Source organism: Dipodomys ordii, unplaced genomic scaffold (genome assembly GCF_000151885.1).
Source record: "Dipodomys ordii isolate 6190 unplaced genomic scaffold, Dord_2.0 Scaffold117, whole genome shotgun sequence".
Classification (NCBI taxonomy): Eukaryota; Metazoa; Chordata; class Mammalia; order Rodentia; family Heteromyidae; genus Dipodomys; species Dipodomys ordii.
This window is the reverse complement of record NW_012267333.1, coordinates 917,952-941,675: the sequence shown is the minus strand read 5'-3', so window position 1 is coordinate 941,675 and position 23,724 is coordinate 917,952. Positions and strand designations below refer to the sequence as shown.

The following is a 23,724-nucleotide window of genomic DNA, read 5'->3' as shown; positions in this document are numbered from 1 at the left end:
GGGCAGGGAAAGGATTTGGTTTCATTCCTTCAGATGCCCAAGCCTTGACCAGAGCTCCAGGGCGCAGGAGTGAAGGCAGGCCACCCCTGTCCAGCCCCTACCAACAAAGCCTTCCTTTATTAAATAGAGATTGTGTTACATTCCGTCCAAAGGAGGAAATCGGGACATGGTGAGGGACATGTCCAGGTTAGCGCCCCTAACCCTGGTCTATTCTGAGTGGGCCGTGACAGGTGGGCTTGGGCCCAGGTCCTGCCCACCTCTCCTGGTCCCACGTACAGGGACCCTCCCTCCCCCCTCCTCCCACTGTGGCTGCGAATATGTCCTGAGGCCCCCCTGTATCACACTCTGGAAGGAAAAGGGCTCCAGTCCACCAGCTGTTTCGGGAGCAGGAGCTCCTGGGCCCAGGAATGAGATGGAAAGGTCAGGGGGGACAGGGAAGCCTGAATGCACAGGGAAGATGGAGGGGCCTGGACCAGCACTTGTGCAGGTTGGAGGAGACAGCTATTAGGAAGCCCTGCTTGCACACAGGCCCTCAGAATAACAAGAGCCACTGGGGACAGTCCCAACACCCAAGCCCACCAGGGAGCAGGTTGAAGGATGGCCACAAGGGGGCGCTGGTAGACCAGGGCCTAGGGACCCTGATATCACCATCAGTCCCTTTGTGGAGCTGTGGCAGTAACAGTAGCAGCTCCTGGGATGGGGGTGGGGAGCAGCTGTCTCCAGGTGTCTTCTCCCAAGGGCCAACCCCCCCTTAAATATGGCTCAGGGCTCCTTGGTCTTTGGTGCTTTCTGGAAATTCTCCTGGTGGTTTAGTCAGTGGAGAAGATAAAGGGTCATCTCATGCTGTCCAGGCCAGTTTGTCCCTCTGTCTGTCCTGGGAAGGACATTTGGTCCTGGCTCAGTGGTGCCTTCATAGCTTGGCTGTTTGTCCTTTTCAGCTTCTGGCTCAGGGCTGTTTTCAGGACCCTGTCATCCTGTTTGTCACGAGGCAGATGTCTTGCTCCAGCTCAGAGTCCCCCTCCAGGCCATGCGTGCTAGGCCTCCTGGGGGAAGAAGCCAAGCTTGGCCAGTGACATTTCCTTTCTCAGCCTCATGATCTCCCAGAACATTGGCTCGGCTGGGAAGAGAAGGGAGAGAGGGAGAAAGGGAGAGAAGGGAGAGAGGGAGGGGGGAAAAGAGAGAAAGAGGAGGGGAGGAGGGGGAGAGAGAGAGAGAGAAAAGGGAGAGGGAGCTCATGGTCACCTCGAGCAGTGACCACATTGCCACATACTCCTCAGTGATAATGGGGAGAGAGACAGCCATGGGGAAGTTTCTATAGAGCTTCCTTGGCAGGAAGTACCTCTGGACCCAGGTACCCCGGTACCCATGCCAGCTGCAGGCCTCTTCTGCCGCTCTTCTCCCCATGGGACTCGGCACCAAGGAGGATTAAAAGCTAACCCACAACCTTAACCATCTCCTGGGGGAGCCCCAGTGTGCTGCCACTGTCCAGGGCAGGTATTCCCCGAAGGCATTTGTCTGCCTTGTCCCTCCCCTGTTCTCCTGTCTCCCTGTTCTGCCTCTCTCCACCCATCCCGGCCCCTCAGCACCATTCCCGAAGCCTCCACCAGGGGGCGCTCACCATCCTGTCGCACCAGGCCTTGCTGGATGTAGCGAATGTAGGTGAAGAAGTTGCACACTGCAGTTATCTGTGGGCAGAAGGAGAGTGTGGCCTGATACCAGAGCAGGAAGCCCCAGGGACCTGAGTAGGAGTCCCTGGGAGTAGAAGTCCACTAATGTCCACCCATGGTCTAGAGGCTAGTGAGACACCATTCTGGTAGCCACCAGGAAGGACCCATCTGCAGAGATGCCAAGCAGATGGGGTTGGACTTCTTATGGTACATGGGGACCCTACTGGAGCCTGTCCCCAGGTCAAGGCCCCATCCAGATGCTGAGAAGGTAGGCTGGTGTTAGCTGACCTTCTTCTGCACCCCACCCTGCAGACCTCAGCCAATGACAGTCGACTGACTCAGAGGGAACTCAAAGCCACCAACTTGCCTGGTGGCACCGGCTCTGCCCCAGTCCCTAGGGATCTGACAAGGTGGCACAACTTGGCTCCTTTCCTTGTGCCCATTTGGCTTCTTCTGCTCTCTCAAGAGTTATGGGAGGAGCTGGGAATGTGGCTTAGTAGAGTGCTTGCCTGGCATGCATAAAGCCCTGGGTTCAATTTGTACAAAAAAGGCTCAAGTGGTAGAGTTGCTAGCTTAAGCAGAAAATAAGATCAGTGACAGTGCCCAGGCCCTGAGTTGAGTTTAAGCTCCAGGACTGGCAAAAAAAGTTACAGGAAACTCAGTGAGACCAAAGAAGAATACTTAGGAGAGGAATACAAAGGCACAATGCTTATGTGATTCTGATGGTATAAAATAATATTTATAGGAATGAACTCCAGGTAATGGAAATGAGAGGCTTTTTTACTTTGTTGCCATTTTTGTTTTCTCTTTGTCTTGTTTGTTCATTTATCTGTCTTTGGGAGGGTAAGGGGGAGCACAGAAATGGAGGGACAAAGGGTGAACAAATGCAGCAGTGGTACTCACCGTGCACTATGTTGAAAATGAGCTATACAACTTGTGGGTGGGGATGGAAGGGAAAAACAGAGCAAGTAAGGGAAGGGGAGACATTGGCCAAAAAGGAATATAATCTTTTTTGTGGGGTGGTCAGTCCTGGGGCTTGAACTCAGGGCCTGGACACTGTTCCTGAACTTCTCAAGGCTAACACTGTACCATTTGAGCCACTTCGTGCTTTTTCTGTTTATATGTGGTACTGAGGAATTGAACCAGGGCTTCTTCATTCATGCTAGACAAGTACTCTACCACTAAGCCACATTCCAGCCCAGGAATATACTCTTTACTTGACTTATATAATTGTAATCTCTCTGTATTATCATCTTTACAATAAAAATTTTTTAATGAAAAAAACACACAGGAGGGGGTAACAATGCTCAATAGGAAGTGTACTCATTACCTTGCTCATGTAACTGTAACCCTCTGTATCGTATCTTTACAATAAAAAATTTAAAAAACACACACACATATATTCAACCAACTTAAAAAAATCTCCTACTAGCCAGGTGCTGGTAGCTCACACCTGTAATCCTAGCTACTCAGGAGGCTGAGATCTGAGGATCACAGTTCAAAGCCAGCCCAGGCAGGAAAGTCCATGAGATTCTTATCGCCAATTAACCACCAGAAAACCGGAAGTGGCGCTGTGGATCAAGTGGTAGAGTGCTCACTTGAGCTGAAGAGCTGAGGGATAGCACCCAGGCCAAGTTCAAGCTCCACGACCGACCCCACCCCCCAAAAAATCTCCTACTATATGTCAGAGATTATGCTAGCTAAAATTCTAAATAAGGAGCGCTTACAGTTCATGACTACAATAAAATGTTTCTGGTCCTATAATAGAAAAATAGCAAAAAGAAAACGAGTCACAAGGAAGTCTATCACTCCAGGCTGGCTCTCGGGAATCCAGCCGAGGTAGTGGGAGGTAGCTGGCAGCTGGGCCCACAAGAGCACCCACAGGACACCTAGGAGGAGCCACTATATGTAAGGCACCCACAGGCTAGAGATGCAAGGCTCGGTTGTGTGAGACTGAGCCCAGTACCACATGGGAAGGGGAGGAGGGGAGGCTGCGGTGGGGTGGGGTCACTTCCAGCTCTAGGTAAGTAGTGGACACCCATGAGAGATGCAAGGGCAGAGAGTGGGGTAAAGTGGTCGCTGAGATCTGAGGACTGTAGTTCAAAGCCAGCCCAGGCAGGAAAGTCTGTGAGACTCTTATCTCAAAAAAAAAAAAAAAAAAAACACAAAAAATACCAGAAAACCAGAAGTGGCGCTGTGGCTCAAGTGGTAGAGTGCTAGCCTTGAGCTGAAGAGCTGAGGGACAGTGCCCAGGCCCAGAGTTCAGGCCCTATGACCAACCAAAAAAAAAGGAGGAGGAGAAGGAGGAGGAGGAGGAGGAAGAGGAGGAGGGGGAGGGGAAAGGAAGGGGAGGAGGGAGAAGAAGAGGGGGGGGGAGGGAGAGGAGGAAGAAGAGGAAGAGGAAAGAAAAGAAAAGGAAAGAGCCAGGTGCTGGTGGCTCATACCTATATTCCTAGCTACTCAGGAGGCTGAGATCTGAGGATTAAGGTTCAAAGCCAGCCTGGTAGGAAAAGTCCATGAGACTCATCTCCAATAAACCACTCAGAAAACCAGAAGTGGCATTATGGCTCAAGTGGTAGAGTGCTAGCCTTGAGCTGCAGAGCTAAGGGAGAGCACCCAGGCCCAGAGTTCAAGCCCTACGACCATCAACCAAAAGAAAAAAGAAAAAAAAAAGTGGGAAAAAAAAAAGTAAGAGTGAGGGGACTTGTGGCTCCCAAACAAGGGTGTGGACAGCCATCTACCGGGCAAGGGGCGCAGACATGGTGGCTAGAAGCACCCAGATTGTACCCTGGGGTATATCTCTGTCCAGAGAGATCACATGACAGGAACTGTGGGCAACCTTTAGCAGCTGAAGGGGTCGCTACCCTACAAAAACCCCATCCTGCAAGCATGTGGGACTGAATATGACCACATTAAGCCCAGCCTGAACCACATGAGCTCAGCAGGGAACCCAGCCCTGCTTGACACATGACTACAGCCATATGGAGTCACTGAGTAAAACCCCACTCCTAGCCCAGGGGACGGGTGAGAGAGCCATTGCATCTGGAACAGCAATTATGTCCAGGACGTTATGTCTGTCACACAGCAGTAGCAGACTAAGACACCTGACTTCGCTGTGGCTCACATTCGTCTCTGTCCCTCTCTGAGCCTAAATCTCACACCCTGCAGATCTAGGCGGAATCTTGAGTTGTGCTCCAGGCCTGGAGCCCCGAGTCACCCACCCTGGTGTGGCCCTAAAGTGTGACTCACCCTGGCCCGGGAGGATGGCGAGATGTAGTAGTGGCTTTCAGAGTCCCCTAGCCGGATGCGGTGGTGACAGGTGCGGGCCAGCCCGCTCAGGGCACACGTGCTGGAGGGGGCAGAGGTGGCGGCAGGAGCTGACAAACCTGCCCCCCTCTCTCCCCGGTTCACAGAGAGGAGATGGCAGCAAGAACAGGCATCCAAGGAGTGGCCAGCCTGCCTGGGCCAAACCCTGGGCCAAACCCCTTGTCTCCCCCTATTTTACTGGGAGCTTCAGACCCATGCAGGAACTGAGGTACTCAGCTGACTCTAAATCAAGCCCCTCCAGAGTACTCAGTGGCCTGCCCACCAGCCCCACTAAGGATCATTGGATATTTACTGGCAGGAAACACAGCCAACCACTGACAATTAGGGCCCAGAACTCTCATAGGACAGAGCGTGGGGGGGGGCGGAGCGTGGGGGGGCGCGGCGCGGCGGGGAGACAGCCAACACGCATGCGCTAGGCTAGTCAGAAAGAGAGACACATCTCCCAGCCTCTCTGGAAAGCCTGCAGGAAGGGGGGGGGAGGAAAGTCCATGACTGGGGTAGGGGGGACGGGCAGGCATTTCTGCCAAAAATGCTACCTGGCCCTCTCATTATGTCTCAGCATTGCCAGGCTAGCTCATATACCCCAGGGCTGAATGCCACAGAACCTGCCCACCCTCAGGCCCCACAGCAGGACTCAGGAGCCCTGAGACTCAGCCCATCCAACCCCTGGGTACAGACTCCAGGCTGGGCGTCTGTGCATGGGCAGGGAGTGGACAAGGCCCTGAGCTTACTTGCTGCTGGAGCTACCACACTCAATAGTGGCCATCTTCACTGCGGGCAGTGTCTGCGAAGCAATGGGCTCGATGGTCAGTGTATTGTCTTCCACAGCAGCCCGGACAAGGGCGGAGAGCTGTGGTGGACCAAGGAGAGAAGTGGGGTGGTGAGGACCAGGGTCTCTGGGTGTGTGTGGGGTCCCTGCCAGCCACCCCGATCCACCTCACCTCATGCATGGTGAAGTCCAGGCAGGGGCCCACATCCTCTCGGTAGACTCTTTCCAGGAAGGGGCAGGTCTTGTCGAGGGTGGGCGATGCCCTCCAGGCCTGGAACTCTGCAAATAGGGTTGTGTCCACCTAAGGGGAGGTGAGCCAAGGGTGGGGATCGTCAAGGTGGAGGGCCAGTCAAGGGGAGAGGTGGGAGTGCCCTCTGTGTGGCTGGCAGCCATGCAGACAAGGACACCAAGGCTTCCCATCTGCCTTTGCACCCAAGACATCGGAGCTGACTGTTCTCTGAGGTGTTTAAAATGTCTAGGTGCTTCAAGATCGCAGAACTGAGCCAATGGCTAATACTTGGAAACCTAGCGACTCAAGAGACTGAAATCTGAGGATTATGGGTCAAAGCCAACCCAGGAAAGAAAAGTCTCCAATTAACCACCAAAAAGCAGACATGGAGCTGTGACTCAAGTAGTAAAGCATTAGCCTTAAGCAAAAAAAGCTCAGAAACAGAGCTCAGGCCCTGAATCCAAGCCCCGGGACTGACACCAAATAATAATAATAAGCTGGGTGCCAGTGGCTCACGCCTGGAATCCTAGCTACTCAGGAGGCTGAGATCTAATAAGGATCATGGTTCAAAGCCAGCCCGGGCAGGAAAGTCCATGAGACTCTCCAATAAACTACTAGAAAACCGGAAGTGGCGCTGTGGCTCAAGCGGTAGAGCACTCGCCTTGAGCTGAAGAGCAGAGGGACAGCACCCAGGCCCAGAGTTCAAGTCCCACGACCAACAAAAATAATAATAATAAGCATTACAGAATTGGCATCATCCTAAAGACCCATGGAGCCTGTAAGAATCCAATCTGCAGGTCCCTGAGGGTCAGGACATACACACAGGTACAAGCGTGCGCACAGGGGAAACACAAGTACATGCATGCACACAGAGGGGAAAACACTGGCACACACATGCACAGAGGGGAAAATGCAGGTACACGCATGCTCCCAGAGGGGGAAACGCAGGCACACACGTGCGCACAGAGGGGAAAAATGCATGCACACGGAGGGAGCACACCAGGTTGCCCTGCTGTATACTTAGAAGAGGAGAAGCGGGCCTGCCCGGGGCTGCATGCAGGGAGTGAAGCCCAGAGGAGAACAGAAAGGCAGCCCCTGGTCTGAAGCCATTACCTGTCGGAAAAAGGAGGAAGAGGTAGCAGAAGTAGAGGCCATGACCGGCTCTCCAGGCAGGAGCTGCCAGGCCGGCTCATAGGTGAGGTGGATGGCCTTGCTGGGGATGACACAGAGGAGCAGGGAGAGTAGAGGAGGAAGCCCAGGCTGGGCCAAGGGAAAAAGACAGACACACAGACACAGACACACACAGACACACAGAGATAGACAAGAAGGAAGAGGAGATATCAATTTCTGGTTAAAAGCTCAGGTCAAAAAGGGACACAGGGGGGCTGGGAAGGTGGCTCAGTGGTAGAGTGCTTGACTTGCATGCCTGAGGCCCTGGGTTCGATTCCTTAGCACCACATAAGCAGAAAAAGCCGGAAGTGGGGCTGACACTCAAGTGGTAGAGCGCTAGCCTTGAGCTGAAGAGCTGAGGGACAGCACCCAGGCCCAGAGTTCAGGCCCCACGACCGACCAAAAAAAAAAAAAAAAAAAAGGGACACAGGGAGGAGGAGAAGGGCTTTGCTTATGTTTCCTGCAGAGATGGAGGAGTGCACTAAGCTTGGGGGGCCTGGCTTGAGAACCCCTAAAAGCTGAATTCCTCCCAGTATTTCTCTCCAGTGTCTCTCCCAATGCAGCCCCAGCCGGCTCTGGCCTTGGGTCTTGGTAGTTCTTCCTGTGGCATAAGGGGTTCTAATGGATGGCCTTACTTTCCCACTTCAAGGCCAGGGGCAACAGAGATCGCCGAGATCAAGGGGTGGTCCTAGGCCTCAAAGCTATAGCCACACAGGACCCAGGGGGCCTCACAGTCTACACCAAGCCTTTTAAGGCTCAGGCAATGTGTGTCTTCCTGGAGGACCTAAGGAAAGATCCTCTGGGTTCAAAACCAGACTCCCATTTAGAGACCACAGGCCACTGCATGGAGTCAACAAGCAGTATCAGACCGCTCATGTTACAGGAGGCTAAGGAGATGGAACTTCCCAATCTTCATAGCTCAGAGAATATGGAGGCCCAGAGAGGTGGCAAGGCAGGCTTGGGGCCACACAGCGGGGGAGGAGGGGGGCGCGCGGCGGGGGTTAGGCTGGCTCTCACTGGCTTCTGATCTAGCTGGCAGCAGAAGCCCTTTCTCCATCCGGTGCCCATCGCCGGCCTGCCATCTCACCTCTTTGCCCTCCTTGTCTGGGGTGAGGGTACGCCCTGCAGCGGGGCACACAACGGGGCAGAGGGCATTGCTGGTGCTCTTATGGCGTGAGTGGCCCTTTCGGGGCCCGGTCTTGGTAGGGCTCAGCAGTTGGGGGTGGAGTTCACGGTTGGGAGAGGCTGGCGTGGACGTGATGACCAGGGTCTTCAAGGCCGTCACCTCTGCCTGTAGCATGTCAATCTGGCAGGGATGGGAGGGAAGTCAACGTTAACTTAATGCCAGCCCATCCCCAGGGGCAGCTGGTACCAAACCCTTCCCACCACAAAGCTTAAGGTGGGGACCAACACGCCCCATTTTACAGATAGGAAAACTGAGGCCATATTCTGTGAGGTGGTTAGGACCAAGTGTCTAGAAGCTCCTGGGCTCTCCATGAGTGAGGAACAGCCCTGGCCTCCTGGGGGGGGGAGGGCGAGAGGAGAGTCAAACAGCCTGAGAGAGAGGAAGCTACTGGAAGAAGGTTCTGCTTTGTAAGGGGTTTGGGAGGAGAGAGAGGAAATGACACACTGTGTCCTCCAATTCCCTGGAAGGCTCAGGAAAGTCTCTGTGTTACAAGAGAAACACGGAGTTGGGGTATGGGCTATGAGATCTCAGACCCCTGGCCTGCCCTCCCGGGACCCGTGGTGGCCAATGACAGCTGAGCCGGGGCCAGGCCAGAGCCCTGTGGTCCAGGCAGACAAAGAGCGGTTCTCACCTTGCCCCAGGCCTCCTTGAGCTGTTTTTCTGACGTAGCCTGCTTCATGTTGGCCTCCCGAACCATCTTATGGGCTTCCTGGAAGAGGGCAGCCTCTGCATCAGCAGTTCAGGAGTCACTGGACACCTGGGCCACCCCTTCCCAGGCTCCCCTGCCCGCCTGCCCACCCGTGTACCTCGAACAGGCTGGCTGTCAGTTCCTCCAGCTCCCGCTCCAGCTGTTCACGCACCTTGTACAGTCGCTCACATTCCTCATCCTTCAGCTTCAGCTCCTGTGCCCGGGCAGAGGCTGTCAGCCCTGGAAGACCCTAGCCAGGCTCTAGGGTGGCGGGGAGGGAGGAGATTGGCCCCCCCAACCAGGCTCTGCCCCACCCACAAGCATCTGGTAGGTGGCTCTGGACACCAGACTACTTCCTTGGTGCCTCAATACTTTGAACTATTTAGTTCATGGCACAAGCCCATCAGAGCTTGGAGCAAGGTTGTTGTTGTTTTCTTTTGCCTATACTAGGTTTTGAACTCAGGGCCTAGGTGCTGAGCTTTTTTTGCTCAATGCTAGTGCCCTACCACTTGAGCCATGCCTCTACTTCCAGAGTTTTTGGGTGGTTCATTGGAGGTAAGAGTCTCAGCCGGACGTCCAGTGGCTCACGCCTGTCATTCTAGCTACTCAGGAGGCTGAGATCTGAGGATCATGGTTCAAAGCCAGCTCAGGCAGGAAAGTCCATGAGACTCTTATCTCCAATAAACCACTCAGAAAACTGGAAGTGGCACTGTGGCTCAAGTGGTAGAGCACTTGCCTTGAGCTGAAGAGCTGAGGGACAGCGCCCAGGCCCAGAGTTCAAGCCCCACGACCGACCAAAAAAAAGAGTCTCACAAACTTTCTTGCCCGGGCTGGCTTCCAATCACAATCCTCAGACCCCAGCCTCCTTGGGTAGCTAAGATTAACAGGCATGAGCTAGCCAGGGTGAATTTGGAGCAAGTTTTTGGATAGGCTCAGGATACAGCTCAATAGTTAAAGCAGACGTTCAGCAAGTCAAAGAGGTCCTGGGTTCGATCCCCAGCACCAGAAAGAAGACATAAGAACTAGGCATGTCATTTCCGGTTGCACAGCACAGACCCAGTGTACAGTAGGCCTGGGCAAGTTTGCATAGACTCATGACCCCTTCCCTTGGCCACCTCCATGGCTCCTCTTCACTGAGCACCCCACACACTGCCCTGGGCCCCCACCTTCTGGGCTTTGTGCAGCTCCTCCTTCAGGAACTCTGAGCCCTTCTCTCGGATCTCCATGGAGCTGCTGCGCAGGCGTGACACGTCCAGGTGGGCAGCTGTGGGACCCTCCTCGCCTTGGGCCTTCTCCCCTGCAGAGGTCTCCACCAGGGCTCCTGGGGATTCCCTGTGGCTCTTGCAGGGACCCACGCTCTTCCAGGAAGCTGGGCCAGTGAGGGGTGGCGGGAGCCCCTCTTCTGGCTGAGGTGAGCTGCGAGGAATCAAGCAAACCATGGCATCAGCAGACACAAAGGTTGGAGTCTTGAGTTCTGCACAACTGAGCAGGAACCAACCCAGGGCAATGTGCATCTGCCATGTGGGCCTCAGTTTGGCCATCTGTGAAATGGGATCACTGCAAGCTACAGCTAAGAGCTAGGACAGGGCTCAGACACCTCTGCCAACCCCACTGCCAGCCTAGGACCTACGACTGCCGGTGGCACTCAGTGAGTGTTAAGCACATGGCCAGTGTTCAGTGTGCACTTATTAAACACGCAGGTGACTGTCAATGCAGCAGTGTTGGATGTGTGTGCTGGTACTGGGGCTTGAACTCAGGGCCTGGTAACTAACCAACAGATTTTTCCAGTCAAGGCTGGTGCTCTACCACTTGAGCCATACGTGTACTCCAGCTTTTCTTTTTTTAGCTGATCCTGGGGCTTGAGCTCTGTTCTTTTGTGCTCAAGACTAGTGCTCTACCACTTGAACCACAGCTCCACTTCTGGTTTTTTGTGGTTAATTGAAGAGTCTCATAGACCTTCCTTCTCAGGCTAGCTTTAAACCTTTGAACCGTAGTCCTCAGATCTCAGTCTCCTTAGTAGCTAGGATTACAGGTGTGAGCCATCTGTGCCCAGCCACTCTGGCTAATTGGGGATAACAATCTCATGGAGGCCAGGTGCCAGTGGCTCATGCCTGTAATCCTAGCTACTCAGAAGACTGAGATCTGAGGATCTTGGTTCAAAGCCAGCCTGGGCAGGAAAGTCCGTGAGCCTCTTCAATTAACCACCAGAAAACCAGAAGTGGTGCTGCAGCTCAAGTGATAGAGCGCTCTCCTTGAGCTGAAATACTCAGGGACAGTGTCCAGGCCCAGAGTTCAAGCCCCACAACCAACAACAACAACAGAGAATCTCCTGTACTTTTCTGCTTAAGGTTGGCTTCGAACCTTAATCCTCAAAGATCTCAGGCTCCTTATTTGCTACGCTTGCAGGAATGAGCTACCAGCACTCGACTCAATGGGGCCTCAGTAATTGTCACTGCGCCAATGCAGAAACCTGGGCACACAGGAGGCACTTAATGGGAGCAGCCTCATTGATACAATGAATATAAACTTGTTGGCATAGTTAACCTGACAGCCAACAGGACAAAGTCAATGTGGATGCAACCCTTTCAGGGAGGGCCAGAGAGGAAGCATGAGGCCTGGGCAGCCAGGGAGATTCTGCAAATAGCCCAGGCAAGGAAGACCCACTTCCTGACACCCCCTCTCCCAGACTTCATCGGGGGAAATTGCAATGACTTTGGGCAAACAGCCCCTTCTCTCCCTCCACCTCAGGATCCTCTCTCCTTTGAGATGAAAGACTCGGGAGGCCATGCGGGAGACCTTTGTCCTCCATCTTTCCAAGTACACACCCCCCCAACTCGAAAAGAGACCCTGGAAGAGGGAAGAGAGAGGAGAGCTCAGCCAGTGGTGATTTGTGCCAAGACAGCACCTCTAGATTTGCTTGCTCAGCAAAAGTCAGGGGCTCCTGAGCCAGCAGCTTCTGAGCAGCAGGGGCTGGGCCGGCTGATAGCAGGGGGGAGGAGGGAGGAGGGGCTCCCAGACACCCGCACAGGAGGAGCACAAGGCCAAGGAGATGTAGAACAGCTGAGGAGGGGGGAGGGGGCTGAGAGCCATCTCCTCTCTTCTCCTTGTCCTCAGCACCACAGGAAGGTCACGAGGCAGCCAAGCCTCTGTGCCTCAGTTTCCCTCTGAGTTACACAAAGAGACTAATGCCCAAGAGACCCCAGCAATGAGTCCATGGGTCAGTCCTTCATATGACCTTGCCCCACTGCCCAGCTCTTGCCCTCTCCCCTAGAACTGGCCTAGCGTGTCATCTGGAAGCTTCCCAGCTTGGGCCCAGCTCTACCTTAGATGAATTAGGTGAGAACAGAAAGCTATCACTCTGCCAGCACTGCGCAGGCGGCAAGGGATCTCTTCCAATACCTTGGTTGGAAGGAGGGGTCTTATTGGCACACGGTCCCTAAGGCAACGGTGGCCCCATAGGCCACCATTCTATAAATGAGGGACAGGAACTTGGCGCAGGGAGGGGCCATGCCTGGGGTCACACAGCTGGCCAGGGCAGTGCTGAGACTAGTGGCCACATCTAGGCTTCTCGCCAAGTGGCCCAGCGGTGGGGTGAGTTCTGGACTCAGTGCATCTGTCTCAGGATGAAGGACTGCTGGGCCCAGGGGCCTCCAGAGGCTCCTCCTTGGCTGTAGCAGGGAAATTTGACCCAATTATGGCCCGAATTGGCTCCTCAGACTCTGCTCAGGTCCAGAAACCACTTTTCCAGAAGGGGGGCTTGTGGGGGGGGGGAAGGGAGGGAAGAAGTAGCTAAGAATACGGTGAACTCCTGGGAATGAAATCCTCGCAACCCGTGTTCACCCTGTAGTGTGGGCTGGAAACCTGCAGGAGGCGCTGTAAACATCAAGTAAGATCAATAGACCTGGTGCCGGCAGAAGAAATGCAATGATAATCATGTCCAGTAGAGGAAGCCTGGGTCCTGCCCACCCTGGGTCCTGAACGTGAAACCTGGGACCTGGGGAGCCAGCCCCATTTCTGCATGTGGAAGAGGATGGCCATGGGCATCAGTGCCCCCTGTCCAGCTGCTCACTTCTGGCCCAGTCCAGAGTCTGGGTGATCCACACAGGACAACGTAGGACATGGGGAGGACCCCAGGCCTCAGACACCAGCCCGTGTGTCTTTCCCAAGGCAAGAATCCCTTGATTGCTCTTAAGAGAACAAGACTGTAAAGTGTCCCCTTCCAGCACCTGAGGGGCCAAGCTTTGTCTACCTGAGACCTGGGCCTCTGGGTACAGTGGACAACACTGAAGGTCTGGGACACAGCCCAGGAGGCCTGAAACCAGGTCTCCAGGACACCACACTCGACTCCATGGCAATACCCCACGTTCACATCCTAATGGCAGAAAGTACACTGGCGTAACAGGTCTCTGTAGTCACCAACTTCCCCTCTTTCCTGGGCCAGGGGTGGCAGGAGCAAGAGGGAAAGAAGGGCTCAGCCAGTGCATGGAGGGAAGCCCAGGCACAGACCCTCCTCCCCTCCCACTTCCGGGCTTGGAAGCCAACTCCTGTGACTCACAAAGTTCAGAGGAAGGAGGCGCGGACTGGGGCCCTCAGGCCCAGCCAGAGTCTCCCATCTTCCATGCACAGCACCCTTCCAGACCTGAGCCTCAAAACCTGGGCGTGAGCACCCAGACACAGGGTAGATCCAGCCCACCGCTGAGGTTCTTCTGCCCAGCCTCCCAGCCCCTCCTTGGCCCTGTTCCCTACAGGAATGGTGTCCTGTATATGGAATAAACTGCAGAGGCTCCTGGGTTCTGCTTAGGAGTGAGAGATTCTAGAGTGATGGTCAGAGGCAGGTGTGGTGACTCACACCTGTAATCCTAGCCACTCATGAGACACAGGTTTGGAGAATCACAGTTTAAAGCCAGCAGGAGCAGAAAAGTCCATAAGACTTCATCTCCAAAAGAACCAGCAAAAAGCTGGAGTGGAAGTGTGGTTCCAGTGGGAAGACTAGCTAAGCAAGCAAAAAAATCCTGAGTTCAAGTCCTGATTTAAAAAAAAAAAATCAAAGCTGGGTGCTGGTGGCTCACAACCTGTAATTCTAGCTACTTAACAGGTTGATGTCTGAGGATCACGGTTCACAGCCATCCCAGGCTGGAAAGTTCCCGAGACTCTTCCAATTAACCACATTATTTTAAAAAAAAAAGGTTGGAAGTAGCTAGGTACCCATGGCTCATGCCTGTAATCCTAGCTACTCAATGTGATGTGAGGAACAAGGTTTGAAGCCAGCACCAGGAGGAAAGTCTAGGAGACTCATCTCCAATTAACCACCAAAGAGCATGAAGTGGAGCTGCAGCTCAGGAGATAGAGCACTAGCCTTGAGCACTGAAGCTCGGGGGCAGCACGCAGGCCCTGAATTCAAGCTCCAGGACTGGTATAAACAAACAAGTCTAGGCAGGTAGAGGTGGCCAGTGCCCCCCTTCTGGAACCAGCTTCTGCAGCCAGAGCCCACTCAGCTCATACAGGAAAGGCTCCTCGAGGCCACTTCCCTAGGAAATGCTATGCGGGGGGGGGGAGGGGGGCAGTGGAGCCGCTGAAGTCCTCAGCCCACCAGGCCTGCCCTGTGAAGCCCATGTCCTCTCCCCCAAACCAGCAAATTGAGCAGCACTTTTCTGCCTGTAGTAATTCTGCCAGGGCCTCCAGAGCCCAGCCAGCAGTCATCACGAAGACCCTGTGAGGCCCACTGCGGTTCCAGGCCGGCCCAGCCTGCCACAGGTGTCTGTACCCTCTGGTGAATGCGCAGGTGGTCCCTCTGTGTGTAGCTCATATGCACCACGTTGGTGAAATACGCAGGGGAGGGGCAGGGAGAGCAGCCTGCGAGCCAGGGAAAGCACAGGGCAAAAGGTCCATCAGAAGCACCAACCCTCTGCCCAGAAGCCCTACCCAGGGCCTAGCTCCCAGTAGGTAGCGCCAAGGCCTAGGGGCCCAGTTTCAGGTTCATCCTCACAGGTTCCCAGTATGGTCCACAAAGGATTAAGGCTGATGCCTACATGACAGGTATCTAGGGTCCCGGGGTGGGGGTGGGGGTTCAGGAAGGCTCTTGTGTTCAGGCTTCCTAACCAGAAAGCTCAATCCAGATAAAGGACCAAGTCTGCAGGCTCAAAGCCACAAGCACACAGGATTTCTAGTCTCTAGGTCAAGTGTATGGCTGCCTACTCTTCTGTCTCCACAGTCTCATTATATGGGGACAGCCTAGTTTTAATGACCAGGCATGGAAGGACCAGAGAGGGTTGGTAACTTGGCAAAACACACAGTAAGGGAGTGGCAGATGGGGAAATGAACCCAGAACGTGTCATGGGACTTTTCCCTAAGAAGAAGGGTGGTTTCAGAGAAAGCAGGATGCAGCTGGGATGTGTGAAACAGTGCACCCCAAAGCGGGGGAGGGGGTATGATGGGAGAGGGTGATGCCCAGGGCTGGGAGGGGCCCAACAGACTCAACTGGGAACTGTGGAAGGACCAGCAGGCAGATAAAGGGCAGGAAAAAAAAAATACAGTGCGGTAATTGATGGAGATCATCAAAAGCTCAGGACAGGATGAATGGGAACAGCAGAACCCAGGGTGGCAAGGAGGAAGTGGGAGGGGGTCCACTGGGAAGTGAAAAGGGGTGGCATGGGCTTTCTGGAAGCAGCTCATGCGGGAGACAGGAACAGATGTTGGGAGGGGCCGCTTAAGGGAGAAGTTCCAGCGGCCTGGGCTAGGGGTGACGGGGAGGGAGGCCCTGAAAGCAGACAGGGCAACTTGTCTTACTGAAGGTAGGGCCTGGAGTCTGGCTAGGAGAGGCCAAGGGACAGGGAGGGGCTGCTCTCAGAAGTGGGGAACGAGGGGGCTGGGGAGGTGGCTTAGTGGTAGAGTGCTTGCCTAGCATGCATGAAGCCCTGAGTTTGATTCCTCAGTACCACATACACAGAAAAAGCCAGAAGCTCAAGCGAGAACGCTAGCCTTGAGCGAAAGAAGCTCAGGGAAGTGCTCAGGCTCTGAGTTCAAGCTCCAGGACTGGCAAAAAATAAATAAGTAAGAAGTACAGGGCAGCAGTGGGAGCTGCAGGAGCAGCAGCAGGTGTTGGTGAACAGAGGGAGGAGGAGAGCAGGTGGCTAGGATGAGTCTTTCCCCCTTGCCTCCAGCCTGACCACCCAGCCCAGCCCTGGAGGGGAATGGGGGCCTCTGCACAGAGCTGGAACCTCACCGGGTGGGAGGGAGTCTGGCTCTCTCTGCACAGGGCCTGGCATACAGCACACAGTCCGCATCCACCAAGCAAGTCCCTGTGCACTTCGTCTAAGAGTTGAGGCAGGCACGCTCATGCCTGTCATCCTAGCTACTCAGGCAGCTTGACAGCTAAGCATCATGGATGGAAGCCAGCTGGGCAGAGCATCTGAAAGGCTCATCTCCAATTAACCAGCAAGAGCACTGAGCAGGGATGTAGCTCCAGTGGTAGAATGCCAGCCTTAAATTAAAAAAAAAACAAAATCTGATCAAAGAACTGTCAAGAACATCATAAAGGCCACCAAGCTAACTTACAATAAAAAAAAAGCCCTATTTGGAAAAAAAAAAGGGGGAAGAGTATGAGGCAGTGAGTTCAGGCTCCTATACCAGCACACATGCGCGCGCGCACACACACACACACAACGCACCCCAGACCTGCCATCCAGCCATGCCTAGAGTGTGACTACCCTGTGCCAGTCACCTCGCCAGCTCTAAGCCTTCCTATGGGCAGCAGGCAGTGGGACACGATCTCCCTTCCACCTGTGGCAGGGCAGGATGGGTAGGCAGGTCGATCAGAGACTGCAGGACTCCCTCCCAGGGGAGAGTCCTGCCCGGTGGGCTCCGGGCCAACACCCAGCAATGTTATATGGCCACTCAATGGTAAAGAGTCAGCCCAGAATTCAAACTCCGGCCTCTGCTGACCAAGTCCCCAAAGCCCAGTACTGTTGGCTGTGGACAACCTCGCCCTGTCACCTGGAGTGGAGGGAGTGGGGAGGGAGAGGGCCAATCCCTTAAGTAGGACTGGGATCAGAGTTCAAGCAAGAGCCCCTCCATTCCTGCCCCCTCCCCCTACATGCTGCAGCCACTTCTCTTCACCCCCGGGATAGCAGCCCGAAGTCCAAGAATGGGCCTGGGATTAGGGGCTGGCCATTAACCATCACCCAAGACAGATATCTCAGTTCATCTTTCAGACCAGGAAACCAAGACTTAGAAACACCAGATGGCTCAGGCAGGATTTCCCAAACCCCCTGGTCTAGAACCAAAAGTCTAGCAAAACATGTAATATATAATAATAGAATTATAGTTACTGTATGTAACTTGTTTACTGTGTGTGTGAGAGAAAGAGAGACAGAGAGAGAGAGAGTGTGTTATGGGGCTTGAACTCAGGGCCTGGGCACTGTCCCCGAACTTTTCTGATCAAGACTAGTGCTCTACCATTTTAAACCACAGCACCACTTCTGGTTTTCTGGTGTTTAACTATAGATAAAGAGCTTCACAGATTTTCCTGCCCAGGCTGGCTTCAAATTGTGATACTCAGATCTCAGCCTCTTGAGTAGCTAGGATTACAGGCGTGAGCCACCACCACCTGGCTTATTTACTTTTGTGCTAGTCCTGGGGCTTGAACTCAGGGCTTGGGTGCTCTCAGCTTTTGTGTTCAAGGCTAGTGCTATACCACTTGAACTATTTTTGGTGCTCAATTGGAGATAAGAGTCTCATGGAATTGCCTGCACAGGCTGGCTTTGAACCAAGATCCTCAGATCTCAGCCTCCTGAATAGCTAGGATTACAAGCATGAGCCACTGGCACCTGGCTATATATATATATATATATATATATATATATATATGTGTGTGTGTGTGTGTGTGTGTGATCACACACACCCCGCCCTTCTCCCCAAAAGTTGCCCTGAGTTCCCAGAGGTCACAAACACAGAACACTTAAGAGTGACCTGGGCAAGTTGAACCCCAAGCAGAGTCCCAATCAATTGCTGTAGGAGTTGATGAACTCCTAAGCCACCAGTGGGAGCTGACAGCTTGGCTCCTGGTTCCCAAGTCCCGGTCTTTGTCGCCAAATGAGGAGGTTCATACAGCGCTCCAGGGACCCCAAAACTCTGCCTCTCACCCTCAGGTGACCCCAGCCTCCTCCGGCCCTGCTTTCCACCTGCATCTATGAAGTCCCTACTGTGTGCACTGTGCCCCAGCGGTCCAGACGGGGGGGGGGGGGGGGGGGGTGAGAGGGGTTCGTGGGGCTGTATCTTAGTTTTCCCAGGAAGGCCCTTGGAATTTGGCAGCAAGGCCTTACCCAAGACCTTGAGACCCTTGACCCCCGTCCATCTCCTGGCCCTCCTCTGGCCTGGATTCTCTCCCTGGAAGGAAGAATGACGCCCAGCTCACAATCTCGAGGCCCGGAAGGGAAACCCAACTTTGTAAGGGTCACCCAGCAAAATCAGCAGTCGTGTTCTGCCTCAGTCTACCTAAGCTTCTTCCAGCACTAAAAAGTTGATTCTGGAACACTGATCCCTTAGCAGGAACAGGGACACTGGCTTCCCCGCCCCCCCCCAACTTCTCCGGGTCCCACAAACCCACCCCACCCACACTTCACCCCCAAATGCCAACAAACTCAGGCTGGGCCACACTTCACCCCCCCCAGGAGCCCGCCCTCGGCACCCCTAACTGCCTCAGCTCCAGCTCTCCACGGGGGGGGGGGTCCACCCCGGCGCCCTGCCCAGGCCTCCATGGCCCCCGGGTCCCGACCCTCCCCGGACCACTCACCCCGTCCAGTCGGGCGCAGGACCAGCCCCAGCCCCCCCCCCCGCGGGCGTCGGCCTAGGGGGAGGAAGTGCTCGCCCAACTCCGCCAAAGACCTCCATCCCCCTCTCTGCGCCCGCGGGGCGCACCGGGAACGCACACCACGACCCCCGTCCGGGGGCCCGGGGGGCCCTCGCCCGGGACCCGGCCCTGCGCTCCCCCCAGCCTCTGCCACTGCGGGCCACGACCTTGGAGAGACCTGGCCCCCCGTCCCCACCGCGCTGCTTTCCGGGGGCCCGGGGGGAGGCGGACGGGGGGCCTGCCCCTCGGCGCGCGCCCCAGGTTTACTTTGGGGCGCGCCGGGAGCCCGAGCCCGCGCCGCGTCCTTCCACCGCCCCGCCGCGAGTCACGCCACCACGCGCCGCGCCGCTGCAGTCCGGTGCGGCGCCACCATCCCCCCGCGCGGGGAACCCCGACCCCCGCCCGGAGCCGCCGCGGCCCACGCTGGCGCGTGCCCACCTACCCGCTCCACATCCCGGCGCCTCCGGGCGTCCGTTCTCCCCACGCCGCGTCCCACGTCTCGGCCAACTCCACCCCGGGCCCGCAGCGGCCCCGCCGCCCACCAGTCCCGCCTGCAGCCTGGCTGTCCGTCCGTCCGTCCGTCCCTCGGTCTGTCTGGCCCGGGATCCCCAGCCCCGCCCCGCCCCGCCCCGCCGCTACCCCAGGCGGGTCACGTGGCCAGGGGGCGGGCCCCAGGACACGTGCCCGGCCCCGCCCCTCTGCGGAGCCCACCCGCCGCCCCGCCCGGGACCCGACCGCGCCCGCCCGGGAGGGGGACCCCTCGCCCCGCCCCCGTCCCGCAGCCCCAGCGGCTCCGCGGTGCCCTCGGGTCGCGCTCCGCCCGGGGCCAGCGCTGCCCCAGAGCCCTCGAGCCCCCCCCCAACACCCATTGTCTCACTCAGGGCCCCCCTCGTCCCTGTCCCTGGCTGGAAGGGGCAGGCCCCAAAGCAACTTTTCTCAGTCTCTGAGCGTTTCAAGAGTCTGTCCTCCTGGCCCTGAATTCAGCCTGCCCATCCCTGCCTTCCACCATCCACCCTCTGTCTCAGGCCCTCCCCGCCCCCCCAAACTGGAGACCCCCCCACACACGGGTGACCCCGCCCAGAGTCCCTTTGCCACCCCCGCCCATCATCCTGGGTCTGACCACCGATCTCTTCTACCAATCCAATCAAAGCACAACCATCTCTCTTCTCTCTCTTCTCAGCTGCCAGGGTAGCGCAGAACAACCTTCAGGAACACCCCTCACCCATCCACTCCACTAAACTTCCAACTCTGATCACAGTCTAAGGATTAAAGGCCCAGATCTCCCTGGGGCTCCAATATGGCTTTTCTTCTGTCCTGTGTGTGTTTGATAGGCTGGTCCTGGGGCTTGAACTCAGGGCCTGGGCACTGTCCCTAGCTTTTTGTCTCAGCCACAGTTCCACTCTGGCTTTTTGGTGGCTAATGGAGATAGGTGGCTGACAGATTTTCCTGCTCAGGCTGGCTTTCAAACTGAGATTACAAGGCTCTTGAGCAGCTAGGATTATAGGCATGAGCCACCAGCTTCAGGGGGTCTGCTACGTTGCCCAGGCTGGTCTTCAATTTCTTGACTCAAGAGCTCCTGCCTCTTCAGCCTCCTGAGAAGCTGGGACTCACACAGGCACGTCCCAGTTTATTGGGCCCCAATATGGTGGGGGACATACTGCCTTCTCAGGAGCTCTACTTCCATTACCTCCACTTGTCTAGGGTTTGCTTTTTGTTGTTGGTCATGGGGCTTGAACTCTGGGCCTGGGCGCTGTCCCTGAGCTCTTCAGCTCAAGGCTCGTGCTCTACCACTTGAGCCTCAGTGCCACTTCTGGTTTTCTGGTGGTTTATTGGAGATAAGAGTCTCATGGACTTTAGTGCCCAGACTGGCTTTGAACCATGATCCTCAGATCTCAGCCTCCTGAGTAGCTAAGATTACACTGGTGCCTGGCTTGGGGTTTGCTTTTACTAAGTAATAGTGACTTGGTTCAAACTAGAAAAGGTCATGTCTTTCCCAAGTGGACAGAGCTGACACCAGGTACAGGACCTGGGGAGCGGAGGCCAGGGTTTACAATCTAGACAGCCTTTGTGGCCACCGGTCCAGCTTTCCAAATGCATTCAGCCTGGGCCTCAGTAACTGTTTTCTAGACTTAGGGCTTGGAGGGGTGTTTGTTCTTCTGTCCCTGCCTGGATTTCACTCAAATCAGATGTCAACATATGTTTGTTGACTTGAATCTACCCCCAGCTAAGCCTTGAAAAACTCCAGCCTTCCTGTCTTTTCTTCTCTCCAGGTGGTGAGGATGATAATAAGGGAAAGCTTGCTCTCCAAGTCTTTTTGAAAACCTGAGCAAAGATAAACTGTGGCAGGTAGACTAGAGGGGGATGAAGGGTAGACGGGGTGTCTTCCCAGGGCCTGCAGCCCCCCTGAGGAAGAATGTTGATCCTGGAAGGGAGCAGGCTGGCTGGAGAGGCCCTTGAGGAAAGCCTCAGGGGACGTGTGGGTCGCCACTGGGCAAACACTGACATCTGATTACTAACCAAAAATATCCAGTCATCCATGCATCCAGCTACTATGGCCTCCCTCCCCCACACGCCACACACTTTCCTGCCATTGTCACCCCATCCATGGCCAATCAATGGGCTCAGAGAAGTTAAGGAACCTGCCTGGTGTCACACAGCCAGGTTGAGTCTCCTTTAATGTTTGTCCGAAAGACAACCTAGCAGCCAGCTGCTTTTTTTTTTTTTTTTTTTGTCCAGTCCTGGGGCTTGAACTCAGGGCTTGGGCTCTGTCCCTGTGAGCTCTTTCACTCAAGGCTAGCACTCTAACACTTTGAGCCACAGCACCACTTCCGACTCTTTAGGGGCAGTTTGTTGGAGATAAAAGTCTCACAGACTTTCCTACCCAGGCTGGCTTTGAACTGTGATCCTCAGATCCTAGCTATTCAGCCTCCTGAATGGCTCCAAACTGCAGTTCCCATTCAGTGTAACTATGGAGTGGGATGAGATGATCAGGGGTACCCCTCTTTTGGCGGTGACCCTGCAAGGAGGAGCCTGAACTTCCTCCCCAGTTCCATCTAGCAAGCTGTCCAGAACCCTTCTTCTATCGCTTCTCGGCCTTTTGGCTAAGATCAAGTGCAGAACCCTTCTTCTGCCCCTCTCACAGAGAAATGACAGATCCCAGCTCACCTGCCTGTAGTCCAGGGCTCCTCTCCCAAGTTGCTCTCCTGTACAGGGCCTGACGGGGCATAACGGACAGCCCCCGAGCGCATGGCCAGGTACACGGGGCATGTCCCTCTGGCAGGGCACTGGCGGAGCTCCTCAGCGGCATCCATGCCTGGGAGGGGGCTACTCAGGAGAGTTCTAGAGATGGTTGGGAGGGCAGATGGCAGAGGCCTCTCCCTTACCAGGCTGAGCCTCCCACTAACCTTTGCAATCTCACCAGACCAGCTGCTTGGGAGGGTGGGGCCTCACAGCTGGGCCCCTATCTCCTTAAGTCATAATTATTAACTCTTAGGGCCCCAGCTCCAGCCTCTTTCTTGGGCTCTGGGCCTAGGGCCAGAGAAGGTAAAACACCTAGGGAGGAAGTCTTCCCTTTGCACCTAAGGCACCAGACTTCAGCCAGGCCCAGCAAGGGGCTGTCTGTCCCCTAGCCACCCCTGCGGGCAAGCTGTACAGAGCCTGTGTCACCACTGATGGCTGCATGGTCTCTCCAGGCCTCAGTGTCCCCTTGCAACTTCCACATGAGCGCCTGTGCCTAAATCCCATCTCCCTTCCGCTCTCTCTTGGTTATTTATCATTGGTGCTGGTACTGGGGCGTAAACTCAAGGCCTAGGCACTGTTCCTGAGCTTTTCTTTTCTCAAGGCTAGTACTCTACCACTCCAGCCACAGTTCCACTTCTGACTTTTTGTTGGTTAATTTTTTGGAGATAAGAGTCTTATGGGGCTAGGAAGGTGGCTCAGTGGTAAAGCGCTTGCCTTGCATGCATGAGGCCTGGCGTTCGATCCCTCAGCACCACATAAGCAAAAAGAAAAAAGCCGGACGTGGCGCTGTGGCTCAAGTGGTAGAGCACTAGCCTTGAGCTAAAGAGCTGAGGGACAGCGCCCAGGCCCAGAGTTTAGGCTCCATGACCGGATCCTCCCTCTCCCCCCCCAAAAAAAAGAGTCTTATGAACTTTCCTGTCCAGATGAGCGTTGAACTGTGATCCTCAGTGCTCAGCCTCCTGAGCAGCTAGGATTACAGGTGTGGGCCACCTGTGCCCAGTTCAAACCACCCTTTTTCTCTACACAGGATATGCAAATACTCCCCTATTTTTCTTTCTTTGTTCTTTCCTTTTCTGTTTCCCTTCCCCTCTCTCCCTCCTTCCCTCCCTCCCTCCCTTTCTTCCCTCTCTCCTTTCCTTCCTTCTTGGTACTAGAGCTTGAACTCAGGGCCCAGACACTGTCCACTTGAGCCACACAGCTCTACTTCTGTCTGTTTGGTGGTTAATTGGGAATAAGAGTCTCACTCTGAACCTCAATCCTCAGATCTCAGCCTCCTGAGTAGGATTACAAGCACCTGGCTAAAAAGACGTTTCCCCTCTCCCCCCGCCCCCTCCAGGCCTTGGCTGTGTGACCTTGGTAAGTGACTTAACCTCTCTGGGAGGTTAAATGAACACAGTTCTCTAGGTGGCTGTGAAGATGGATGGATCACCTGTGCAGAGTGTCTACCCCAGTGTAAGTGGAAAGAAAGCTCCCCTTCCCCTCCTGTGGCCATGCTCCCCTCCCCTCCTGTCATCCCTCTGGGGAGCAGCACCAAGTCTCCACCAGTGCCTGACCCCACCCAGTCGGCAGATAACAGTATCTCTTGCTTCCTTACTTTGCTT

The 23,724-nt window shown here is 55.1% G+C and overlaps 1 protein-coding gene across 2 annotated transcripts; it reads right to left on the bottom strand.

Moving 5' to 3' along the window:
- Nucleotides 1-32: 32 nt before the first annotated feature.
- On the bottom strand, nt 33-22,194 carry Rab3il1 (RAB3A interacting protein (rabin3)-like 1). 2 transcript variants are annotated; one of them, XM_013029314.1, is made up of 10 exons: nt 22,049-22,194; nt 10,203-10,452; nt 9,155-9,250; nt 8,980-9,057; nt 8,250-8,468; nt 5,936-6,064; nt 5,726-5,844; nt 4,917-5,016; nt 1,619-1,685; nt 33-1,117 (listed from the first exon to the last, which is right to left on the bottom strand). In XM_013029314.1, exons 1-10 carry the CDS (start codon nt 22,192-22,194, stop codon nt 1,035-1,037), a joined length of 1,287 nt encoding a protein of 428 aa, XP_012884768.1. In that variant the 3' UTR covers nt 33-1,034. The 2 variants fall into 2 exon arrangements, with proteins under 2 accessions (XP_012884768.1, XP_012884767.1); XM_013029313.1 differs by lacking the exon at nt 22,049-22,194 and adding an exon at nt 19,326-19,436 and having other exon boundaries at nt 34-1,117.
- Between the last annotated feature and the right edge of the window lie 1,530 nt (nt 22,195-23,724).